A 26,289-nucleotide genomic window follows, 5' to 3' on the forward strand; every position below is an offset into this window, starting at 1 on the left:
GCTTCGTTTTTATTTTTATATACAGACAGATGTCGAGAAGCTCTACGCCAAATAGCTCTGTTAAATGTTTATTTGTTTAACTATTACTGCATAAATAAAAATGAGTTTGGTACCCTCTGGCAGAAAATTGTAAGTTTCATATAATATATCAGACTCCATAAATTAATCAAAAACTCACAATGAACATGAAAAGCGCCAGACACATCCTTATAACATACAGTGTCATGAAAAAATGTCGGCTATATTGTTTGTGACGTCATTACCAACAACGATTGGCTGCTGGGATTTGGTACTCCTTGGAAACGAAATAAGACTGAATTTGGTACTCTTCATCATGAACAGCAACTCTTAGGGGGAAATATATAACGGATACGTTATGTTTTGGCATAAATAACAGGTTTTTAATACATAGGTAATGTTTCTGAGTAGTACTGCCACATGTTATTACATTTTTCAATTTTTCGGATTTGGTACCTTCTGGAAAGGAGCTTGTCAAATTTTATATGACGATAAGAGGCGTGAATTCATGGGGGAGCTGAAATATAATATCCATTTGTTGCCGTATTGAGAGCTCGCAGTGACCATTTATAAAAGGAACCGCGGACTGTCGTTCGAAACCAAGGTCGGTCACAGAAGCGAATCTAGGCCTCAGACGCCCATGTTTGATGTTTTATCACCAAAGAATATCCGAATAAACTTGATTACTGAAACGATCATTTTAAATTGATGTAAAGGCGAAAATAGCGCAGCCAAAGGAGGGAAACGTGTTGTCGGAAAGCGGGACCTGTGTTATCACCAGCGTCATTCAGTGGCTGTAGCCATGTGTACGTCCGCTAGATATCAGCCACTTCCGCTCGTTTAGGAAGGCAGTCAGTCAGGCTGCAGCTCTCGGCTTATATACTACAACTACAGAGCGGCAAGTTAAGTGTTTACCTTTCTGTGTTTTCCTTGTAACATACTTATTAAATTTCGTTCGTGTTTTTCTTTTTAAGAGGTTTAATTTCGAGTTTTTGTATTCGTAAATTCATTTAGTCTGAAGTGCAATAGTTGCTCACTGAACCGCCAGCTACACATCTCATTAGTGCATCAGCGTCCATTGGTGACACATCGGGAGTGTAGCAAGTTGCATATCTAGAACTCTGTCTTCTTTTATTGCTCACTTCTTCAGTTAGTCTTACTAGGATGGCTAAGATGAGTGCATGCTTTTTGCGGACGCAGGAGGAGCTGGCCGCAGTTTGCGAACAGCTGAATGTGTTTTGGCTACGGTCAATCACCTTCAGGCCGCTCCTTTAGAGTGTAGTGGTGGCGGAGAATCTGGCGCGTCGCGTGGGTCACCACAGGTGTCGTTTATTTTGTCCACGGGCTACGCTTCCGTGGTACCTCCTAGTGTCCCCGACATTGGAGCCGTCCTCAACAGCAAGGTGAGTGGCGGGTGGTAACGCGTTCGCGTCGCTCGAGTTGGAAGGCCCATTCACCCCTTGAGTGCACAGGTGACCGGTCCTTCAGCAGGGTGCAAGCAGGAACACGTGGGCAGGGATTTGTTAATTATTGGGAGTTTCAATGCTGGCGCGTTATGGAGCCCCTTAGGAAGATATCACTCAGGACTAGGAAAAAAGCCAATGTGCACTCAGTATGTCTGCCGGTAGTTCTCATGCGAGCTGTGGCAGCGGCCTGGTCTGAGGCTATCGAGCGAGCAGGGTGCAGTCCTCTGCAAATTGTGGCTCACGTCGGCATCAGTGACGCCCACCGCATAGGTTCTGAGGCGGTCCTAAGTTCGTACAGGCGGCTGGCGGAGGTGGTGAAGGCTGCCGGCCTCGCGCACGGGGTGCAAGCAGAGCTCGCAGTTTGCAGCGTCGTTCCCAGAATTATCGGTGTTCTTTGGATTGGAACCAAGTGGATGGTCTCAACCAAAGGCTTCGTCGACTCTGTGACGGTCTTGGCAGCTGATTTCTAGACCCTGTGTTATCGTCTGGGGATTTGTAGGACCCCCTTTGATAGGACAGGGGTGCACTACACAAAGAAAGCAACTACTCGGGTAGAAGAGTACTTGTAAAGTGTACCGGGGGGTTTTTTAGGCTAGGCAGTAGTTTGCGGTGCTCTGATGAACACAATCCGCTCGATATGCAGCAAGGGAAACCGAACGGCTTTCAGAATAAGGACACCTCAGCTGTCATAATTTTATCAGTAAACTGTCGAAGTATTCAAATTCCCGAATTTACTGCCCTCCAGGGAAGTTCTCACGCTCAAATTATTCTTGGGACCGACCTGGCTGAAACCCGAAGTGGAAAACTGAGATATTTAGCGAGTATATCGGAAAGGGGAGTGTTCATTGAACTTCACAAAAATTTTGTCTATATTGAGGTCGAAGTTGAGTGTAAAACTGAAGACATTTGGTCATTTGTAACAGGTGTAGGCGAAACCAATTTAATTGTTGGATGTTTTTACCGGGCAACCGATTCTGCCATGAAAGTTCTAGAGTCATTGAAATAGCACGTAAATAACCAGATCATGCAATACTAGTTGGAGGCGACTTTCAAAAATGGTTCAAATGGCTCTGAGCACTATGGGACTTAACATCTATGGTCATCAGTCCCCTAGAACTTAGAACTAGATAAACCTAACAAACCTAAGGACATCACACAACACCCAGTCATCACGAGGCAGAGAAAATCCCTGACCCCGCCGGGAATCGAACCCGGGAACCCGGGCACGGGAAACGAGAACGCTACCGCACGACCACGAGCTGCGGACGGAGGCGGCTTTAATCTACTGAGTATAGACTGGGGTGTCTCTGGATTTTTTGCGTTGGGGGGGGGGGGGGGGGAAGGTACAGACACACAGTCATGCGAAATATGTTCGACTACGTTTTCTAAAAACTGTCTTGTCTTGAAAAGCTAGCTCGGCAGCTCACACACAGTGGACATATCCTAGACCTTTCGGCTACAAATAAGCCGGTCCTTATCGAAAATGTCTGTAAAAGAAGAGGATAAGCGATCGTGATGTCATTGCAGTAATTATGATTACGAAAGTTAATAAATCAGTCTGGAGATCCGTACCACAATTGTTTTATTGCTGGTAACTGTATGGCAGGTATTTCAGTATGTTCCACAGTTCAACGTCTTAAACTGTTGTAAATGTTTGCAGCTACAGTGTACCACTTTTGACTGAGCGGCAGTTACCAAGAAGTGGTTTTGGTTTCTACAAGTGTGGCCAGTCAGTTCACAGTCCTATGTTCCGTTGGTCCACAGGATAGTATATGTCATTATAAGACATACTGTAAGTGAAAGCTCTTAAACCAACTGCAATAAGTTAACATAATTAATATTTTACGTGACAGGCTTGTTTTGGCTTAATTGCCATTATAAAGCACCCTACAAAAATAAGATTATCTATATGTAAATCGTGGCTGTTCAATATTGATATTTGCTTTGCTACTTTCATCTATTTGGAAGCTATGACCATACTGCATCTGTAGTAAATTTTATCTGTCAAGCAGCAGTATGTAAAATTTATGTAATACATCTTCTCTTAACCAGTGCTCATTCAGAACACAACAGAGAAGAATCAATCTGAAATGACCAATTCCAGTTCTATTCACTTTTTGCATAGTGACCGAACATTCTGGTAAAATAGCATAAAATCATTTTTCTGGATTGCTTTGTTGAGAATTTATCACTACTTTGCTTTCAGATTCCTGTTTCTCATTAAACCTTTCTACTCGCTGGTCTGATCTATCATCTTTTCTATTTTTTAAAATTATCACCACATTAACTAAAAATCCATTTGGATTTTTTAAATTTATTTTTTTAAACACAGCTGTCAATATTTTCTGCAATCTTTAGAGCCTAACTACCCAAGTGAAATTTGTCTGGTTTTAAGTTATTACTGGTAATGCATTTATTATGATTTAGAAATACTGCCCCTAAAGTGTCACCTGATATAGCACATAGTCAATTATCCTGTATGTATAGATATTGCTCACTGATTTGAGGTGCAGAACTGCACTTATTACCGTCTTGAATTCGCAATGGATGTTCTCGGCTTTTCTAATTGCATTTCTTGTTTCGTTTATGGCGTCGTTTTCACTCTGCTAGGAAGAGAATTCGTCCCCAAATTCGCAAAGAAACCTCTATAATTTTCTTTGCAGACATTGGAACCTCCTTTGAGGTTTGTTTGGTACTTCAAACGTTTTTCATGTGTTTATTCATCTGATGCATCCTAATGCTATGTAGAACATGGGTTTAACAGTTTGGGGCATCGATATTTTTCGGAATAGAATTGCCAGTTTAAAGGAACTCGTTTTGTTACACTCAGTTCTGTTCATGAGCATAGGTTTTACTTACATTTCTTACATTAATCTGTTTGTACATGTCTGTCAATTTCACGTGTTCTGTATATATCTGTCGAATCCTTTTTCACTTAATTTTGATCATTTCTCTCACTTTGTATTGTCTTTTGAGAATGAGTGACGTTGTGTGCATATTTAACAGCTTGAGAATACGATCACTTTTCACAAGGAAGTTTCTCCTTTCCTTCTGTCAATGATAGAAATCCTATCTTTAGAGTTTCCATGTCACTGTTATGTTGCTTTATAATTTGGACTTTCGAGTTCACAGTTTTTATCAGATCCACTTTTTCTTCAGGTACACAAACACGACAAGACCACGGAAAATTGTCATTTATAAATTTTAGATTAGCTTGCTGGCATCTTTCATGCCACCTGAAGTTAAATGTTACGCAGGTGATGACTTTCAGAAAACATTTTTCACATGCTGAAGTATCGTCGATTGGCTCTTCTCTGGATATCGAAGTGTTACTTCACTGATGTGTTGGCACCATCCTTCAGCTGCTATTCCAGAAAGCCCAGTAAATTATCTGGTATATCTGTGACAGTGTCTCCTACATTACTTGAATATCTTTGTTTCATATTTCATAGCCCTACTTTTTTCTTGTGATAATTTTTCCTTGTCTTTATTTCTACTACAATTTAGACTTAGTTCATTTGTTTAATCGCTTTCTCTGCCCATCCTAAAACAGCCTTGGTTTGTGTGCAGGATGAGCAGAAGCAGTGTAGAAAGCTTGTAAGGATGTTGTAGGGGAAGCTGTGCTGAGAAATAAATAGTAAGGAAAAAATCGATACTTTGCGTCATTTCCCAGTTATTTAACATTGAAGTTAGCCAATGAGATCGTCACGCGCCCAAATTCAAGCAGCCTGCCAGAGACAGTGCTGCCAAACTTGACCTTCGTTTGGTTTCCTCAAAGCGAAAACACTTAGTTTTTGCTCATGTAGCTTAAATTTATGTCTTCCAAAAAAGGCGTATTTTAACTGATAATGAACATTTCAACAATGTATCTCCCAGATTAACAGGTAATTATGTCTTGAAGCATTTTAACGTGTAAAAGTGCTTGAATTTGCGCGCGCAACGACCTGATTAGCTAACTTCAGTGCTAAGTAACACTGAAATTGCACAACGTATGGAATGTTTTTCTTAACAATTATTTCTCACCACACTCGTCCCTGCAACACCCTCCCGATCTTTTCAGACTGTTTCTGACCAACCAGTATTGCGGGACTTACAGCACAGTGAGTTTAGCCATCAACGTTACATGGTGACGTCGTGGCATACGTCAGTAACACCGGAACGATATTCTGGCCTTAACTTGAAGCAGTACAGCGGAAGGCGGGAACTATGTTAGCTGAAACCAAAGTGCAAGAGATGACTGTCCTGTGATTGTAAAAGACAGGGGCAATCTAAATCTATCTGAAGGAAAAGATTCGATCTGTAGAAGTGTTTCTAGTTGTTGTCGAACGTCTTTTAAGCACTGTAGCAACATATATCTCAGGTATGTACAAACTACAACAATTCAGCACGCTCAAAATGATTTTGTAAATGTACTACTACGCATCTTACTTGTTGTGAACTTCTAAGTTTGATTACCCCTGCAACACTATTAAGACTTTAGGTTAGGTTAGGTTAATCTTGACATTGGCTTGAATTTGGCTTACTGACTACATGTATAGGACTAATTATTCTTTACTTATCGGAGTGCAAATTGCAATACCCTTTTGTCTTAAATAATTTATTAGTTCTGTGAATCAAGGACTCTGCAGTGTAAAAAAGATTCTGAATCTTGCCTTAATAACTAAACGCAATTTCTGAAATTTTTCCCATACATCTTGTCAACAACAGTGATATCACACAATACTGTATGCCTCTTATAAATTTAAGAAATTCAATTTTAATTCATGTTACAGTTTTATTTTTTGGATACTCCATTACTGCATTGAATCAGTGCTCAATCAAGTAACCCTTCAAGACTCATTTAAAACTGTTTATGTCCGTTATTACTTTTGTTGAAGTGGGTAATGCATTATACAGTTTGATGCCAGGATGAGGAATGCGATAGTGCTGTATTTGTCCTTTGTATATGTGGATAGCTTATTTCTCATGTTTAGTAGCTATTTACAGATGAATTATGGGTGACATGTGGAGTGCTACTGTTTAGTTTTTCTTTTACAATTACAGCATTATCTGGTAGGTATATACAAAGAAGTGGTAGTATTTTATATTTCCTCAACAGCTGCCTGCATGATGACATTTGGTCCACTATTTCCATTAATTCTGTACTCAAAATGGTTTAAAACTTGTACCACTGTTTTCCAAAATACTACATGATATTTGAATACTGAGAGAGCATAAGCAAAATATGTGGGCTGGAAGTCTTCACACACAATAGAAAATGGCACATATTCACCTACAGTATCAAAAACGTCCACAGAATAGGCTATATATTGAAGAAAGAGGGACTTCAAACAGCATATAGGACAGACAATACAGCACAGAAAAAACTCAGAACATAGGAGACACCCACAGATAAGCTCAACAGATCAGGAAAATATCAACTCACATGCATCACTTTTCAATCAGTATTCGTAGGACAAACATAGTGCTCACCGCGTTTTACGTAATAAAAAGGCGTTTATAAAGAAAGAAATTACGCAAAGTACATTAACATGTGCGCACAGTGCTCTTGGAACACAAAAGAAAAAGGATCAGTCACAACAAAACGTTAATAGTAACACATATATACACGAAACATTTGACATGCAAAAATCAAGTTTTTCAAAAATCAGGGGATGCGTTATCTCACCCAGACTTTCATCTTTTGGTTTGCAGATGACAAGCTATCAGTGCAGGAAACCATACTAGAGGTCCTGCAAAACCATAAGAAGCAAAACGAAGAAAAACTTCCTTTAGACTCACTTTGTTAAATTACTTACAACCTAAAATACGTTCACTTTTCACAGTTTTTCAATAAACAAAAACCCACTGATGATGGCCCAGACGTGCTCTAACATTTTTGGGTAAAAAAAAAACCAGTGTGTTGGCAAAAAGGCGGAACCCATAACCTATAAAGTGTGTGTTCTGTTTTTCAGAGAGTTGAAAATGAGTGACCAGGGAAGTGTAAACGACACAGACATTGAAGCTGATTTGGATGAGATGGCATCAGATACTGCTCGTGTACGCGACGAGTCAGTTGATGAGATGCACACAGCGGCCAATTCATCTGGGGCACATGTTCCCATTGTAACACGCCAGCCTTCCCATATCAGAGAAATGCTGGAGGACCTGCCATTGGGCTATCGAGACTCGTCACTTGTAAGTCTCCCTATCTATTATTTAGGTAAATTACTGGTTCTGGATACTGAATTCTATTAGTTTACTGTATTTTTAATGTTGCATTAGGCTATCGACTTTTTGCACGGTACTGAAGGAAAACTTACTCCAAAAGGTCACGTTTGACAGTTACTGAGTTCCTAACGAGGTACCTTTGTGACACATACCCTATCAAACTTCTTTTCTCACTCCTCCACATAACCTGATGCTGTTAATACATAGTTAGTCAGTTTCATGTTCTGCTGATCGTTTGCACATCAAACTGCAATATGTGGACTGAGTAATTTTACATATACTTCACAACTTAATTTTTAAATATGGCTACATGGTGAACATTTATAAAGTCCCTTCTTAACTATGTTTACCATTGTAAGTTAGTAATTCTTACCAACAAACTTTTACACAATACAGTAATAGAAATTTTTTTCAATGAGAAACTTTTTTAGTTTGCTTGCAAATTTTACTTTGATCAAATATTTTTATTCCACAACCGTGCACCCCTTTTTGTGTAAAGACAGCCTTAATAGGAAACACGCAATGGTATTTTTCCTTCAGGTATGGTACTTATATGCACAATTGTTTTTTGAACTGCATTGGATTATTTACAATATGCAACATGAGGAACTTCTGGAAAATGATGTCAGCATGTAGTTACTGACATCTCTCCTATCATATTTCTTAAAGAGGGGTTTGTCAATGGTATATTTCAGTCTCACTGGAGAAATGCCTTGTATTAGTGATGCATTATGTATTGAATATAAGATAGTGCTTTTTATAAGGGAACAAATCTTTAGTACTGTATAAGAACCACCATCAAAACCAGATGAACTTTTATTTTCGAGAGAATGTATAATTTCCTTAATTCATATGAGTGAATATTATGAAAGTTACATTTTCGATGTACTGCAGTGATTTTGTTCTTGAACTGTTTGTTCTGATGTTTTCTGTTATATTTAAGAAAACTATTAAATATATTTGCTACTTATGAATCATCATATATCGTCCCTCATTCAGTTCGGTAGTGATGTTATCCTGTGGCCGATTTCCCTGTCTCTCGTCTCACTAAATTTCATGTAGCCTTCAGCATGTTGTCAGAATTACTGATTTCTTACACATACGCAAATTTCTGAATTTTTAATAAATTTTCACGGTAGTTTTGAGTGGCTTTTGTAGTGTTTAACTACTGCAGAATCTCTGCTCCTTCTAGCCGAATACATTTAACATCTTCTTTCAAAAGATATGTTGATCCAGCTTGTAATCGATGCGTTTTTTCCATGGTTGTTTAAAGTTCTTTTTGATTAACTTTTTCAAAAATGCATTGAAATGATGAGAAATGTTTCTTCTAATCAGCAACAGTTTATATTAAACTCCAACTGAATTGTACTTCATGTTTAGACAAGAAAGCCCCCACACTGTCTAATGTTTGTCCACACATCAGTGCAAAGGAACAAAGGAAGTTTAGGGTTTAACATCCTGTCAAAATCGAGGTCATTAGATATAGAGCATAAGTACAGGTTTTTTTGAGGATGAGAAAGGAAATGAGCCATGCCGTTTTGAAGGAATCATCCTGGTATTTGCCTCAAAGGAATTGGGCAAATCACAGATAAATCTAAGTCAGGGTGGTCTCATCCATATTTTAAACGCTATCCTTTCAAATTGAGTCTAGTGTGATTACCACTGATGTACCATGCTCGGTGTCCTCTGTGCATCCATTGCTTTCAGTTTTCACAAGGTCACCACAAAAAATTGTCTGTTGTCTCATTTAATATAAAAATACTCATAAATCAATCATAAATGTTTGCACATATTTTCCACTCGCCAAATACGTGATTAAGCACACCTCACTCAAGTTGGGCTCACTCTGCTGACATGCAAATCATACAAAACTGACATGAGTGTACAAATATTACTGTTCTCGCCTATTCTCCATACCTCAGTGTTAGATACCAACATTATGCACCCCGTGACCTGCTTGGTAGGCTAGACTCACTTATTCACACAAGGCAGATTCTGCATGTGCCAAAGCCACACCTACCTCAGATGACAGGTATCTTTGCACCAGCTGTGGGCAAATCCTCGATAAGCAATAAGTAAACTGGAAACTTAGTTAAAAGGATCCTAAAAGTGAAAACCCAAATTCTTTCTGCTAATGATAAATAACAGCAACAGAGCTGTGTCAAATTAATTGTAGCTCCGATAATTTTAACATTTTACTGAATTTTTTTTACAGGTTCTTTATTTACCACATAAATTACCGAAAAAAATGAAAAATCAAAACTATGAAATTGTGTAGAGTTCTATTTAACTTAAACATTCCTTAACAGATATAGCAAAACACATTGATAACATCATGACATTAAGCGCTTTTGTTACTGTCGAATCTAAAATGAGCAAAATGTGTAAAATACCATGAAATAGGTTACATACTTGTCTGAAAGACATTCTAAGGAATTAATCTATTCACTGAAAAGAAAGACTTTATTTATTGTGAAATTAGCAGATTTGATCAACTATGTGCATAAGAATACAATAAAATTTCAAAAATTCCGTCTGCTATTAGAAAAGCATATCAATCTGTTCTCTTTTATAGCAATTGCTACAAGTATGAAAAAGATTAATGCACACAGGGGACAATGTTTCCTTTTAGGGGTTGCATACATGCATGCTTGAAAGCTGTAACATGCCACAATGTAATGCTTCTGAACGTTGTCATGTTTCTCATAATGCAGTGTCTGAGCAGGTCCCTTGTTGCTTACCTGGCACCTACTCCGTATACCTGGTTGGTGGTTTATGATATGTCAGGCAGAATTAGATCACTTGAAATTTGAACTAGCTGGCTGAAGTAGGTAAATGATCTTTGGAACTGAGTAAAGGTAACAAGCAATAGATAAAAGGAGAATAGCTCTTCACCATAATCAACGAAATAAATCTGACTTGTTACCTGACATGGGAGGGGAAGAGTGTTATCCAGCTGTAGGCCACATTAGGGTGCAGCTGACTTCTAGCAAAGAAACTTAGTGGAGAGAGTTAATTAGTTAGTTACTTGCATGTTCCATTGATCAATCTCATGCTAACAGTTATGATGTGGAATGTGTCAAGTGCATAAGAAATGCGCACATGAATGAAGGTCTTTTTTTAAAAAAATGCTTAAAATCTTTGTTACCTACCTCATGCACTTAAATGGCACAAAATACATGTATTATACCTATAGATTTATTTATTCTTATTCAAAAATTCATCTATGGAACAGAAGGAGTTGTCAAGGAGATATGATTTCAATTTATTTTTAAAACTGTTACTGCTGTCTGCAAGACATTTTATTTCATCTGGTAATGTATCGAAAAGTTGTACTGCGACACATTTTACCCATTTCTGTGCCAAAGATAAGTTAAGTAGAGAATAGTGTATTTATTTCTTCAGGTATTATAATCATGAATGTCAATGTTGTTTTTACACTGGTCCATGTTGTCGAGAACAAATTTCATTACTGAGTAAATGTACTGTGAGACTGTTGTAAGAATTCCTTATGCTTTAAAGAGATGCCTACAAGATGTGCGACTATGAGCCCCACACATTATTCTAACCACTTTCTTTTGAGCAGTGAATACTTTTTGTCTAAGTGTTGAATTACCTCAAAATAGTATTCTGTATGACATCAGAGAGTGAAAGTATTCAAAGTATGCTAGCTTGCTAATTTCTATATCCTCAAAATTATCAATTACTCTGATTGCAAAAGTTGCTGAACCTAGTCGCTTTAGGACATTCAAATGATGAATTTTCCAATTGAGATTCTCAACTATATGTACACCCAAAAACATAGTATGCTCTGCCCCATCTATTGACTTCTGCTGATGTGTTATATTTATTGAAGGAACTGTACTCCTTGCATTAAGAAAATTGTATGTACAGTATTTCTTCAAAGTTCAGAGCAAGCCCATTAAAAAAAAACTAATCAATAACTTTCCCAAAGACATTATTTGTATCATTTTCTATTGGAGTTCCTTTAACTGGATTATTAATGATGCTTGTATCATCAGCAAACAGTGTCAGTTTAGCTTCTTCTTTCAAGTAAGAAGGGAGGTCGTTCACATATATCAAAAACAGAAGGGGACCCTTGATCGAACCCTGTGGAACATCTTGTGTAATTTCACACCAGTTATATAAAGTGATAAACTTCCTTAAATTACTTAAACCATATAAAGAAACTTTTTGCTTGCTGTTAGGTAGATATGACTTTGACGACTCACATGCTATACCATTTATACCATACAATTGTAATTTCTGTAACATAATGTCATGGTTCACACAATCTAACACTTTGAGTAAGTGGCAGAAAATTCCTGTTGGTGACATTTAACTTTTTAAAGGATCCATTAAGTGGGCAGTAAAATTGTATATTGCTCTCTGAGTGGGAAAGCATTTTTGAAATCCAAACTGTGATTTACTAAGTATCCCATTACTGAAACTTCCTGGCAGATTAAAACTGTGTGCCCATCGAGACTCGAACTAGGGACCTTTGCCTTTCGCAAGCAAGTGCTCTACCATCTGAGCCTCCGAAGCACGACTCACGCCCGGTCCATACAGCTTTACTTCTGCCAGTATCTCGTCTCCTACCTTCCAAACTTTACAGAAGCTCTCCTGCGAAACTTGCAGAACTAGCACTCCTGAAAGAAAGGATACTGCAGAGACATGGCTTAGCCACAGCCTGGGGGATGTTTCCAGAAAGAGATTTTCACTCTGCAGCGGAGTGTGCAGTGATATGAAACTTCCTGGCAGAAGCGTCGTGCTTCGGAAGCTCAGATGGTAGAGCACTTGCCCGCGAAAGGCAAAGGTCCCGAGTTCGAGTCTCGGTCGGGCACACAGTTTTAATCTGCTAGGAAGTTTCATATCAGCGCACACTCCACTGCAGAGTGAAAATCTCATTCTGGAAACATCCCCCTGGCTGTGGCTAAGCCATGTCTCCGCAGTATCCTTTCTTTCAGGAGTGCTACTTCTGCAAGGTTCGCAGGAGAGCTTCTGTAAAGTTTGGAAGGTAGGAGATGAGATACTGGCAGAAGTAAAGCTGTGCGGACCGGGCGTGAGTCGTGCTTCGGTAGCTCAGATGGTAGAGCACTTGTCTGCGAAAGGCAAAGGTCCCGAGTTCGAGTCTCGGTCGGGCACACAGTTTTAATCTGCCAGGAAGTTTCATATCAGCGCATACTCCGCTGCAGAGTGAAAATCTCATTCTGGAAATATCCCATTACTACTGGGATGGCTAGCCACTCTTGAGCACATTACTTTCTCAACAGTTTTTTGAAATTGCAGTGAGAAAGTATGTTGTTGTTGTTGTGGTCTTCAGTCCTGAGACTGGTTTAATGCAGCTCTCCATGCTACTCTATCCTGTGCAAGCTTCTTCATCTCCCAGTACCTACTACAACCTACATCCTTCTGAATCTGCTTAGTGTATTCATCTCTTGGTCTCCCCCTACGATTTTTACCCTCCACGCTGCAATCCAAAACTAAATTGGTGATCCCTTGATGCCTCAGAACATGTCCTACCAACCGATCCCTTCTTCTGGTCAAGTTGTGCCACAAACTTCTCTTCTCCCCAATCCTATTCAATACTTCCTCATTAGTTATGTGATCTATCCATCTAATCTTCAGCATTCTTCTGTAGCACCACATTTCGAAAGCTTCTATTCTCTTCTTGTCCAAACTATTTACCGTCCATGTTTCACTTCCATACATGGCTACACTCCATACAAATACTTTCAGAAATGACATCCTGACACTTAAATCTATACTCGATGTTAACAAATTTCTCTTCTTCAGAAACGCTTTCCTTGCCATTGCCAGTCTACATTTTATATCCTCTCTACTTCGACCATCATCAGTTATTTTGCTCCCCAAATAGCAAAACTCCTTTACTACTTTAAGTGTCTCATTTCCTAATCTAATTCCCTCAGCATCACCCGACTTAATTCGACTACATTCCATTATCCTTGTTTTGCTTTTGTTGATGTTCATCTTATATCCTCCTTTCAAGACACTGTCCATTCCGTTCAACTGCTCTTCCAGGTCCTTTGCTATCTCTGACAGAATTACAGTGTCATCGGCAAACCTCAAGGTTTTTATTTCTTCTCCATGGATTTTAATACCTACTCCGAATTTTTCTTTTGTTTCCTTTACTGCTTGCTCAATATACAGATTGAATAACATCGGGGAGAGGCTACAACCCTGTATTACTCCCTTCCCAACCACTGCTTCCCTTTCATGTCCCTCGACCCTTATAACTGCCATCTGGTTTCTGTACAAATTGTAAATAGCCTTTCGCTCCCTGTATTTTACCCCTGCTACCTTTAGAATTTGAAAGAGAGTATTCCAGTCAACATTGTCAAAAGGTTTCTCTAACTCTACAAATGCTAGAGACGTAGGTTTGCCTTTCCTTAATCTTTCTTCTAAGATAAGTCGTAAAGTCAGTATTGCCTCACGTGTTCCAGTATTTCTACGGACTCCAAACTGATCTACCCCAAGGTCGGCTTCTACTAGTTTTTCCATTCGTCTGTAAAGATTTCATGTTAGTATTTTGCAGCTGTGGCTTATTAAACTGATTGTTCGGTAATTTTCACATCTGTCAACACCTGCTTTCTTTGGGTTTGGAATTATGATATTCTGCTTGAAGTCTGAGGATATTTCGCCTGTTTCATACATCTTGCTCACCAGATGGTAGAGTTTTGTCAGGACTGGCTCTCCCAAGGCCGTCAGTAGTTCCAATGGAATGTTGTCTACTCAGGGGGCCTTGTTTCGACTCACGTCTTTCAGTGCTCTGTCAAACTCTTCACGCAGTATCGTATCTCCCATTTCATCTTCATCTACATCCTCTTCCATTTCCATAATATTGTCCTCAAGTACATCGCCCTTGTATAGACCCTCTATATACTCCTTCCACCTTTCTGCTTTCTCTTCTTTGCTTAGAACTGTGTTACCATCTGAGCTCTTGATGTTCACGCAAGTGGTTCTATTATCTCCAAAGGTCTCTTTAATTTTCCTGTAGGCAGTATCCATCTTACCCCTACTGAGATCAGCCTCTACATCCTTACATTTGTCCTCTAGCCATCCCTGCTTAGCCATTTTGCACTTCCTGTCGATCTCATTTTTGAGACGTTTGTATTCCTTTTTGCCTGCTTCATTAACTGCATTTTCATATTTTCTCCTTTCATCAATTAAATTCAATATTTCTTCTGTTACCCAAGGATTTCTAAGAGCCCTGGTCTTTTTACCTACTTGATCCTCTGCTACCTTCACTACTTCATCCCTCAAAGCTACTCATTCTTCTTCTACTGTATTTCTTTCCCCCATTCCTGTCAATTGTTCCCTTATGCTCTCCCTAAAACTCTTTACAACCTCTGGTTCTTTCAGTTTATCCAGGTCCCATCTCCTTAAATTCCCACCTTTTTGCAGTTTCTTCAGTTTTAATGTACAGGTCATAACCAATAGATTGTGGCCAGAGTCCACATCTGCCCCTGGAAGTGTCTTACAATGAGAAAGTATATTGGTCGGTAATTATTGACATCAGTGGTGTCCCCTATTAGTAGAGAGGTTTGACAATGGCGTATTTTGACCTGTTTGGGAAAATATCTTGAGTTAGTGATGCATTCAGATGTGACTCAGAACGTCAGCTGTAACTGCTTCACATTGTTTTAATATCTTCTTAGAGATGTCATCTACTGCAACAGAACATTTATTTTTCAAAGATTTAATGATTTTCCTTATTTAACAAGTAGTTGTTAATCGAAAATTAATCTGACCAGGGTTTCTCAAAACTGACTCTTCCATGTAATGCATGGCTTTTTCTTTTGAACTATTCTCACCAATTTATTTACCTACACTTAAGAAATGGTTGTTCAGTACATTAGCTACTTGTGTGCTCTTGGTGAAGATGCTATCATTTTCTTTAATAGTAATACTATCTACCCCAGTGGTTACTTTTCCTGTCTCTCTTCTAACAAAATTCCATACTGATTTCATTTTATTGCCCGAGTTGTTAATTTCAACTCTAATATAAATAATTTTTGATTTTCTGACAACTTTTCTCAGTACGTTGCAATAATATTTATAGCGTAAATTTACTTCTGGGTCTTTACTAATTCTTGCTGCCTCATACAATTTTCTTTTCCTTTCTAAAGACACTTTAATATCTGTAGTGATCCAAGGTTTCTTTGAAAACTGTTTGGTTTCACATTTAGTAATTTTTTGAGGCAACAGTGTTCAAAAAGGAATATAAATTTATCAAGAAATATGTTGCACTTATCATTGGCATTTGTCTCACTATGTGCAGCTCACCAATTAACATTCCTCAAACTTTCTCTGAAGTGCTCTATGATACTGGGCTGAGCAGCCTTACACTTTTACTTAATAGTTTCTGAACTGTACATCCTGCTAAGCTATGTAAGTTAATCAGTTGTGCATCATGGTCTGATAATACATTTATCACAGGGAAAACATGAGTTAGTTTTACATCCTCTTGCTGTACAAATACATTATCTTTTAGAGCTATATGTGTAGGGAAATTGATAACTGATTCTAAGTTATATGTCATTAATAATACTTCTACTAATTTTTCCTATCAGAAATGCTTAGAATGTTTACATTGAAATCACCACAGATTAATAACTTCTTCTTTTTGTCTGACAAACAAGGGAGTCAAACCTCTTTTTTTAATGAATAGCTCCCCATCTCATAATAGGGACCTGTACACTGTTGCTAATATCACACTACATTATCTAGCTGTAGTTCACATACAGAAACTTCGAAGTTCTGATTGACACAAAATTTGCTTGCACTTATACCTTTGTTTCGTGTAAAATGTAACTCCTCCTTTTCCATGCAATGTCTACAAGTGTAAGATTATACTCATTTATACTGACATCTTCCATCACCACAGATACATATTGTTAAGGCAGACAAAGTATATCAATCTCATTCTTATTTTTGAGATCATCTAAACACAGTATCAGCTCATCTACTTTATTTTTTATTCCTCTGATATTTTGATGAAGTAAATTGATACTATCCTTAGCTTTATCTCTATTTACTGTACATGAAGCTTCTTTTATTCTATTTTTCTTGATTATTGTGTGTCTTAACCATGGATTTAATCTAACAAACCTGTCTGCCTGGTCCCAGTAACCATAGGGATCATCCCTTGTGTGACTGTGCCCCCCCTTACAGTATCTGCTAATAGAGAAGCTAATTTATATTTCCCCTTCCTATTTAGGTACAGGTCATGTGTAATGTGCTCCCACCTACCAACAGCATCAACTGGAACAACAATTATGTGAGATTTTGTGATTGTGTGGAGCATCCAGTTCGGCTCAGTCTTAACATGCCATACAGCAGTGTTACCCATGGCTGATAATGCTGCTGAGAGACCTCCACAAACCCCTCATTCATGTGTCCACTTTCTGCTCCTATTTTGTCCAGGTCACTCCTAATACTATATCTTGGATTCATAGCCAGGCTGTTTCCTGCTCTCCCAACTATAATTACCTGATCTACATCCTCAAAGTCCCTGCATAGCGTAGCATGGAGTTGGAACAAAACAGTCTTGTTCCTAGGTAGTAGTCATAGAAGGAGTGTAGCCCAGATGGTACAGGACAAAAATGAAGCTCATAGCAAGGAAATAACTGTTTACCCAGTAAGAAATACTTTTTCTGATCATGATGCGCAGTTAGGATAAATAACATAGTGCCTTACAGCATGGATACTCCTTTGTGGAAATCAGTTAGAACAACTAATGACTTCAGGACCAACTTTCTGAGAATAGTTTACAGAAGATGACATGGGACATAATTTACAATGAAATCTGAATAACTGAACATCTCCTATTCAGATATTCTGTGAACTCTCTAAAGCTTTTAACTGTATTAATCGTGAAATTCTTCTAGATAACTTAAGTATTATGGTACAAGTGTGACAGTGCAGAAAGATTTGATTCATATTTAACTGGAAGAATGCAGAAGGTTTAAATTAACAGTACAGATTATCTACAAAAATCAGAAGAGTCCTCTAACTGCAGATTATCAAGAAAGACAGGGGTCAGACTTGGGCTCATATTGTTCTTAAAGTATGATAATAATGCAAAGGCAGTTCTCTTTGCTGATGATACAAGTATAGTAATCACACTCTACAAACAAAATCAGGTGGGGAAATTGTAAGGAATGTCTTTAAGAAAATTGACTCTGTAAATGGGTCTCTGCAAATGGACTCTGACCAAATTTCACAGAAAAGAGTGAATTATGCTGCCACAAAAATCTTCAGTCTTTTGCCAAATTGCATTAATATCTGATTGATAGCTAAACAACATTTAAAAACAAATTAAAAGAATTTCTGAATGACAACTGTTTCTACTCAGTAGATGAATTTTTAAATATGAAGTAGTAACTGCAAAAATAAATAAATAAAATAAAATAAAAAACATTCTGTAAAGGAAATATGTTAATCTGACATTTTCCATATCATTAAGAAATATCATATTCATGATCTATGGAACAAATATTAATGTATTCTATTGTATGTACCAAATGATAACATATAATTTAATCTATTCCACAATAAATGCATACTGGTATTTCAAAAAAGATTTCTGCACAAGCTAACCAGAAAAGAGAATAAACAATCAGGTAAAAAACTGTGGATCACTAGAGGGATTGAAGCATCTCATGAAAGGGAAAGGGAAATTTACCTTTTGGTTAGAAGGAGTAGAGATCCTGCAGTAGTTGTACACTGCAAAAGGTACTCATAATTACTTTAAAAAGTTATTAAAAAATTAAAAAACATGCATATATGTAACAAATCAGTGATTCTGGCAGCGTGCTTAAGGCTATATGACATTTCGTGAAATGAGAGACAGGGCAACTGGCCACAAAACAGGATAACATCTCTACCAAACTGAATGGTAAGACAATATGTGATGATTCATAAGTAGCAAATATATTTAATAACCCTTTCTTAAATATAGTAGAAAACATCAGAATAAACAGTTCAAGAGCAAAATAACAGCAGTATGTTGAAAATGTAACTTCCATCATTGAGTGAATGTATCACGCACCATGTTGTCCGTCTGAAATTAAGGAAATTATACAATCTCTCAAAAATAAGAGCTCATCTGGTTTTGATGGTGGTTCTTATAGAGCACTAAAGATTTTCCCTTATAATAAGCATTATCTTATTTTCAATACATAATGCATCATTAATGCAAGACATTTTTTGAGAGCCTGAAACATGCCATTGACAAACCCCTCCTTAAGAAAAGTGATAGGAGAGATGTCAGTAACTACATGCTGACATCAATTTCCAAAATTTTTGAGAAAGCGATGTAGTGTAGAATAATACCATACCTGAAACACAATAACATACTCAGCAAATCACAGCTTCTATTTCTGAAGAGTTTCTCTACTGAAAATGCTATTTACATATTCCCTCAGCAAATTTTACAATAATAAAACAACAGCAGTTAGTATTTTCTGCAAACTATGCAAGCATTTCAATGCGTGAATCACAACACTCTCCTAGATAAATTGAAGTTTTATGGGATTGATAATACAGTCAACCAGTGGATAGTGTTATATCCAACAAATAGCCTCAGAAAGTTATACTTATCAGTTTAAGCAATATGGTCCAGGAACATAATTTTGACTTGGGAGAAACCATTTATGTAGGTCAACTGCTGTTTCTCATATGTGTCAACAATCTTACATTTAGTATACAACAAGCAGAATTAGTTCCTACTGCAGATGAAACTAGTATTGCCATCAATCCCAGAACATGTGCAGAAACAAAAGAAATAGTAAACAAAGTTTCTGAAAGTATCACTGACAAGTTCCTTGTATGATCACACCCTCAATATTAAAACGACACAATATATTCAGTTCCATCTAGAGCTACTACACCAATAATAAGTGTAACACCTGGTGAGGAAATAATAAATAGGGTGGACACTTCTAAATTCTCAGGTGTCCATACTGATGAGAATTTAAATTGGAAAAAAACGTAATTTGGAAATGCCAAAACAACTTAGTTCAGCCACACTTGCGTTTAGAATGATTGCAAACCTTCCTGAGAGACAAGTCAGTAAGTCGATATATTTTACATGTTTTCATTCAATAATGTCATATGGATAAACATTATGGAACAACTCATCTTGAAGGAAGCAAGTCTTCATTGCGCAAAACATGCTGCAAGTATAATATTTGGTGCTCGCCCATTGTCATCTTGTGCACAAGTGTTTGAGGTGGGCATTCTGACTATTTTTTTACCATATATTTATTCCCTCATGAAGTTTGTTATAATTAATGCACTACAATTCAAAATGAATATTGAGGTACATATTTATAATACCAGAAGGAAAAATGACATTCATTACACCGCATTAAGGTTGTCTTTAGCATGAAATAATGTGCATACTGCTGCAGAAAAAAATTTTGAACACTTGTCAGGTGATATAAAGTGTCTGGCAGACAGCAAAATAAAATTTGGTAACAAACTGAGAAACTTTCTCATTGAAAACTCCATCCATTCTGTAGAAGACTTTCTATTACTGAATTGTGTAAAAGATGGTGGGTTGGAATTACTAACTCACATCTGTATATCTGTTCCCTTTTAGTGAAAAAAGTTACTAAACTTCAGAATGTAACTGTATATACAAGTTCATTTGTGATGTGAATGTAAAATGACTTGTTCCACATCATTACAATATATCGTGCAAAATGTTCTGTGGAACATGTAGGTAACTATCTACTCACAGTGACAAATCCTTGTAAGGGCAGAGTATGCTACTCTGAGTTTGTTCATGAACTTATTTGTGTGTTGATTCCTTTTGACTTTGTTATCCACTGGAAACCTCATCAAACTTTACATGCTGTACTTAATTTTGGGTATAATCGTTAAAGTCTGCTTCTGCAGATACCATTACTAGTTTCAGATTTGTACAACATGAGTGTTTGAGAGACTGAGACAAAATGCCTGCTATGGATTAGATCTAGCCTTGATCAGCTATCATCTGAGCTGTGTCTGTTAACACTGAGTTTGGACCCTTGATTAGTAGTGGCATGCTTATGTCATCAAAAAATTAGTGCTGAAGAGGTCTATAAAGTCATTGAAAGCATGTTTGTGTAAGTTTAGAATAAGCATGGATTTAACGCAAATCTTTTAGAACCCCACTTTTTGTGATTATGCACTCTTAGGCTAGTTTCATACCTGTGGCATTCTGTCAATGAGACACTGTCTTTTGTAATGAGGGTAAGAATCCGTTCATGCAAAAACTAATGCCATAATACCTTAGTTTGCCAAGTATCATATTGTGATTTACTCAATCAAAGTCTGTAGAAACATCACAAACTATAATAACTGAAAACATTTTTTGTTTAGTTCTGCCCATAACTAATATATGAGATCATGTATTGTTTTCGTTAAGGAGAATCCTTTAAAATGGTCAAACTAAGAAGCGATTAACAAGTTATGCACAGTTAAACACGATAACTTCCTACACACATTTTAGTAGACTTTTGAGAATGAAACAGGTTAAAAGTCTGTAGAAACATCACAAACTATAATAACTGAAAAAAATTTTTTGTTTAGTTCTGTCAGTAACTAATATATGAGCTCATGTATTGTTTTCTCTAAGGAGAATCCTTTAAAATGGCCAAACTAAGAAGTGATTAGCAAGTTATGCACAGTTAAACATGATAACTACCTCAAACTCATTTTGGAAGACTTGGGAGAATGAAATAGGTCCAAAGTCTGTAGAAACATCACAAACTATAATAACTGAAAACATTTTTTGTTTAGTTGTGCCAGTAACTAATATATGAGATCATGTATTGTTTTCTCTAAGGAGAATCCTTTAAAACGGCCAAACTAAGAAGCGATTAGCAAGTTATGCATAGTTAAACACGGTAACTTCCTCAAACACATTTTAGAAGACTTGGGAGAATGAAATAGGTCCATAATTAGTGGTAGTTTCCTCATCTCCAACTAAATAGATGGGTGTTACCAAAGCATATTAATCTCAACTGGAAAATATCCCACCGAATCAGCAACAGATTTTTAAAATTGTGCTGAGATCATCATCATGTTGTCATGGTCTTCAGTCTAAAGACTGGTTTGAAGCATATCTCCATCTTATTCTATCCTGTGGAAGTACTTCATAATCAAATTACTGCAATATTGAATCTGCTTACTGTATTCATCTGATCTACGATTTTTACCTCTCATATTTCGATCTATTACTTAATAGATGATTCCTTGATTTCTTATAATGTCTCCTATCAGCCGATGGCTTCTTATAGTCAATTTGTCCAACAAATATCTTTTCTCACCAATTGTATATAGTATGTCCTCATTAGTTATGCTGTCCATCCATCTTCTCTTCAACATTCTCCTGTAGCACCAAATTTTAGAAGCTTCTATTTCCATTTTGTTTGAACTGCTTATTGTCCACGTTTCCCTTCTATACAAGGCTACACTCCAAACAAATACTTTCGGAAAAGTCTCCCTAAAACTTAAATTATATTCGATGTTAACAAGTTTCTGTTTCTCAAAAATACTTTTCTTACCATGGTCAGTTTTTATTTTACACCCTTCCATTTCTCACATCATCAGTTACTTTACTGTCCAGATTGCAAATCTCATCTACTGCCTTTAATGCCTCATTTTTTAATCCAATTACCTCAGCAATGCCTGACTTAATTCGATTACATTCTATTGCCCTTGTTTTGATTTCCTTGATTTTTTCTTCCTTTTACTTTACTGTTAGCTCAATGTACAGATTCAATAATGGTGGGGGTAGGTTACAACCATAACCCACATTCTTCCCGGCCAGTCCTTCCCTTTTATGCCCTTCAACTCATATAATTGCCATTTGGTTTCCATATAAGCTGTAAATAACTCTTCACTCCCTGTATTTTCCCCCTGCTACCTTCAGATTTTCAAAGAATGTATTTCAGTCAACAGTGACTAGGTCTAGAAACGGTATAAACGTAGGCTTGTCTTTCCTTAATCTGTTTCCTAAGAGAAGTTACAGAGCTAGCATTGCCTCGTGTGTTCCTACATTTCTCCAAAGTCCAAAATTGGTCTTCCCTAAGATCGTCTTCTACCACTTTTTCTACTCTTCTGCAAGTAATTCACATCAATATTTTGACTTATTAAACTAATAGTTTAGTAATATTTACACCCATCAACATCTACTTTTTTGGAATTGGAATTCTTGCATTCTTGAACTCTGAGCATGTTTGACCAGTCGCAAATACCTTGCACATTAGATGGAATAATTTTGTAATGGCTGGCCCTCCCAAGGATATCAGTAGTTCTGAGGGAATTTCGTCTATGCCAGGACCCTTGTTTCGACTTAGGTCTTTCAGTGCTCTGTCAGATTCTTTTTGCACTAACATGTCTCCCATATCATCTTCATCTACCTTCTCTTTTGTTTTCTATGAAATTGTCTTCAAGTTCATTTCCCTTGTATAGCCCCTCTGTATATTGTTTCTAACTTTCAATGCTCCCCTCCTTGCTTAGTAGTGGTTTTCCATCTGAACTCTTGGCATTCATAGGTATCTTTAATTTTTCTGTAGGTGGTTTCAATCTATCCTCCAAATATATGTGCTTCTGTAACCTTGCATCTGTTCTCTAACGATTCCTGCTTAACCATTATACATTTTGCACTAGTCTGATTTTTGAGACGTTTATATTCCTTTTTGCCTGGTTCTTTTACTGCATTTTTATATTTTCTTCTTTCACAATAAAGTCAATATCTTACTGATATAGTTGTGGTAGTACAATAGTTTCAGATAGTTGAAGTTGTCCACCTGTTACGAAATTGATGAGGGAAGGTCGAAAGTTGAATGAATGTTCCATTGTTTCCTCGACCATTGGGGTTTTTGACAGCTGGCATATTATTGTTTAGGTGCAGGGAGAAGAGGTAGCTGTGGAGATATGGCCGCCCAGTGTCACAGAGCACTCAGGACTGGAGCAGCTTCTCTCACCCTGTGACACCAGCAGACCATCACATGTGTATTTCAATGACTGTGATAATGACATTTCATATAATGATGGTGACAATCACAGTGATACTGATAATTGTGACTGTACTGATATTGACATCAATGAAAGCAATATTTGTTTATTTCATTTCCACGATTTTTATATTGGTAACTATAACAGAAATAACGAAACATTATCAGTTATTGACATAGGGAATTATTCATTTTTTAGTTATAACATTCATGACCAAAACTTTTGGTTTGTTAGGTATAGTGGCTCAAACAGTATCCCATCGTTGCTACCAACAGTTCATGATATTGTATTTAATATATTTTATATGTGTAGAGACACTGATAATAGCGATTATACTAATACTGTCGTCAATGAAAATGTTTGTTTACTTCATTTCCGTGATTTTTATATTGGTAGCTATAACAGAAATAATGAAATATTATCAATTCTTGACATAGGCAACTATTCATTTTTTAGTTATAACTTTCGTAACCGAAATTTTCATTTTGTTAGGTATAATGGCTCAAACAGTATTTTGCCATTGTTATCAATAATACGTGATATTGTATTTAGTATATTTTATATATATCACGACAATACTAATATTGGCACCAATGGAAACAATATTTGTTTACTAAATTTTCAAGATTTTCGTATCGGTAACTATAACAGTAATAATGAAACATTATCAGTTTTTGACATAGGCAACTATTCATTTTTTAGTTATAACTTTCGTAACCGAAATTTTCATTTTGTTAGGTATAATGGCTCAAACAGTATTTTGCCATTGTTATCAATAATACGTGATATTGTATTTAGTATATTTTATATATATCACGATAATACTAATATTGCCACCAATGGAAACAATATTTGTTTACTAAATTTTCAAGATTTTCGTATCGGTAACTATAACAGTAATAATGAAACATTATCATTCCTTGACACAGGCAATTATTCATTTTTTAGTTATAATATTCATAATCGAAATTTTGGTTTCATTAGGTTTAATGGGTCATACAGTATATCTTCATTGTTGTCAACAGAATTCGATATTGTATTTAATAGATTTGGTATGTATATTACTTACATATGTTACAATGAAATCAATATTATGTTAGTGTTACAGTTAGTATTGCTATTGTATATTTTATATATAATCCATATGCACTATTAAACTGAAAATAAAGCGATTTTTTGTTATAATGTTCGTAACCGAAATCTAGGTTTTGTTAGGTTTGATGGTTCATACAGTATCTCTTCTTTGTTGTCAATAGAATTCGATATTGTATTTAATAGATCAGGTATGTATATTTCTTATATATGTAATAATGAAATCAATATTATGTTAGTATTGCTATTGTATATAAATAATCCATATGCACTATTAAAATGAAAATAAAACGATAACCTACGGAATGAAGACAACCCTACAATATATTTTCTTTTACTGTGCAACTGCCTGTATGAGTGTCCTGAGCAAACTGCAGTTCTCTTCATGCTCCAGATGAGACTTACTTGAAGTGTAAGTAACATAACGTGCATCTATGACTATTACAAATTTCACTAGAGTCCAACAATTAAATGTAAGCATAAAATGAGAGCACATTTACAGAAGAACTTGATGGATGGATTGCAGAACAAATAAAAATATATTAGGAAGTCACCATCTCTTGAACATACAGGACAAATCAGCTAAGGTGTTCACCTCTTATACTTCTGGATCTGTACACGGTAATTCTGATTATGGCTGAATTAACTGTGAGAAAGTTCTTATTAAACAATGTATAGCCTCTTTTCATAGTTATACTAATTACAGAGATATCGGTATCAATTTCAATTTTTCATATGGAAATGTGGTCATTTCTGCTGCTCATATAGTAGTTTTAAAGAAGGTGTATTCAACGAAGATTTGTTTTACGAAATACGATTACTAGTCTTGTAGAACTAAGGATTTACTTGTTTTGAAGAAGAAACGATTTGCTGTCTTATGCAGAAAGTCGTGATTTCATACCCAAATATGGAAATAAGTCACATCAGATAAGAACACGATACTGCTCCTGTACCAGCATAAAAGGGGCAGAGAGAAATAGGTCTTTCATTCTGTCTGTGTCGTTCAGGTGTATCGAGTAAGGTTAGCCTCAAAAACCAAATTGTCTACCACAATCCAAGAGAAACTAAATGTGCTTCTTCTTTACACAGAATGAAAAAGGAACATGACTCGAACTGTTGAACTGTAGACACAAAAGTGTCCCGACAGATGTTGGAGTAGATGGTCTCCAATAAGAATGAAAATTAAACAAATTAGGAAGAAAAAGCTACTGGAATGGTTCAAAAATGGCTCTGAGCACTATGGGACTTAACATCTATGGTCATCAGTCCCCTAGAACTTAGAACAACTTAAACCTAACTAACCTAAGGACAGCACACAACACCCAGCCATCACGAGGCAGAGAAAATCCCTGACCCCACCGGGAATCGAACCCGGGAACCCGGGCGTGGGAAGCGAGAACGCTACCGCACGACCACGAGATGCGGGCATACTGGAATGGTACTGGAATACAACAAAGAGAGTAACGAA

General features: G+C 36.9%; 1 protein-coding gene across 1 annotated transcript; it reads left to right on the plus strand.

The window, feature by feature from the left end:
• The first annotated feature begins 867 nt into the window (after nt 1-867).
• On the plus strand, nt 868-24,923 carry LOC124802519 (putative uncharacterized protein DDB_G0289263). Its single transcript, XM_047263360.1, has 3 exons — nt 868-921; nt 7,439-7,661; nt 23,620-24,923. The coding sequence occupies exons 2-3, from the start codon at nt 7,449-7,451 to the stop codon at nt 24,883-24,885; spliced, it is 1,479 nt and encodes a 492-aa protein (XP_047119316.1). The 5' UTR covers nt 868-921; nt 7,439-7,448; the 3' UTR covers nt 24,886-24,923.
• Nucleotides 24,924-26,289: the final 1,366 nt, after the last annotated feature.

Source organism: Schistocerca piceifrons, chromosome 6 (assembly GCF_021461385.2).
Source record: "Schistocerca piceifrons isolate TAMUIC-IGC-003096 chromosome 6, iqSchPice1.1, whole genome shotgun sequence".
In the NCBI taxonomy this organism is placed as follows: Eukaryota; Metazoa; Arthropoda; class Insecta; order Orthoptera; family Acrididae; genus Schistocerca; species Schistocerca piceifrons.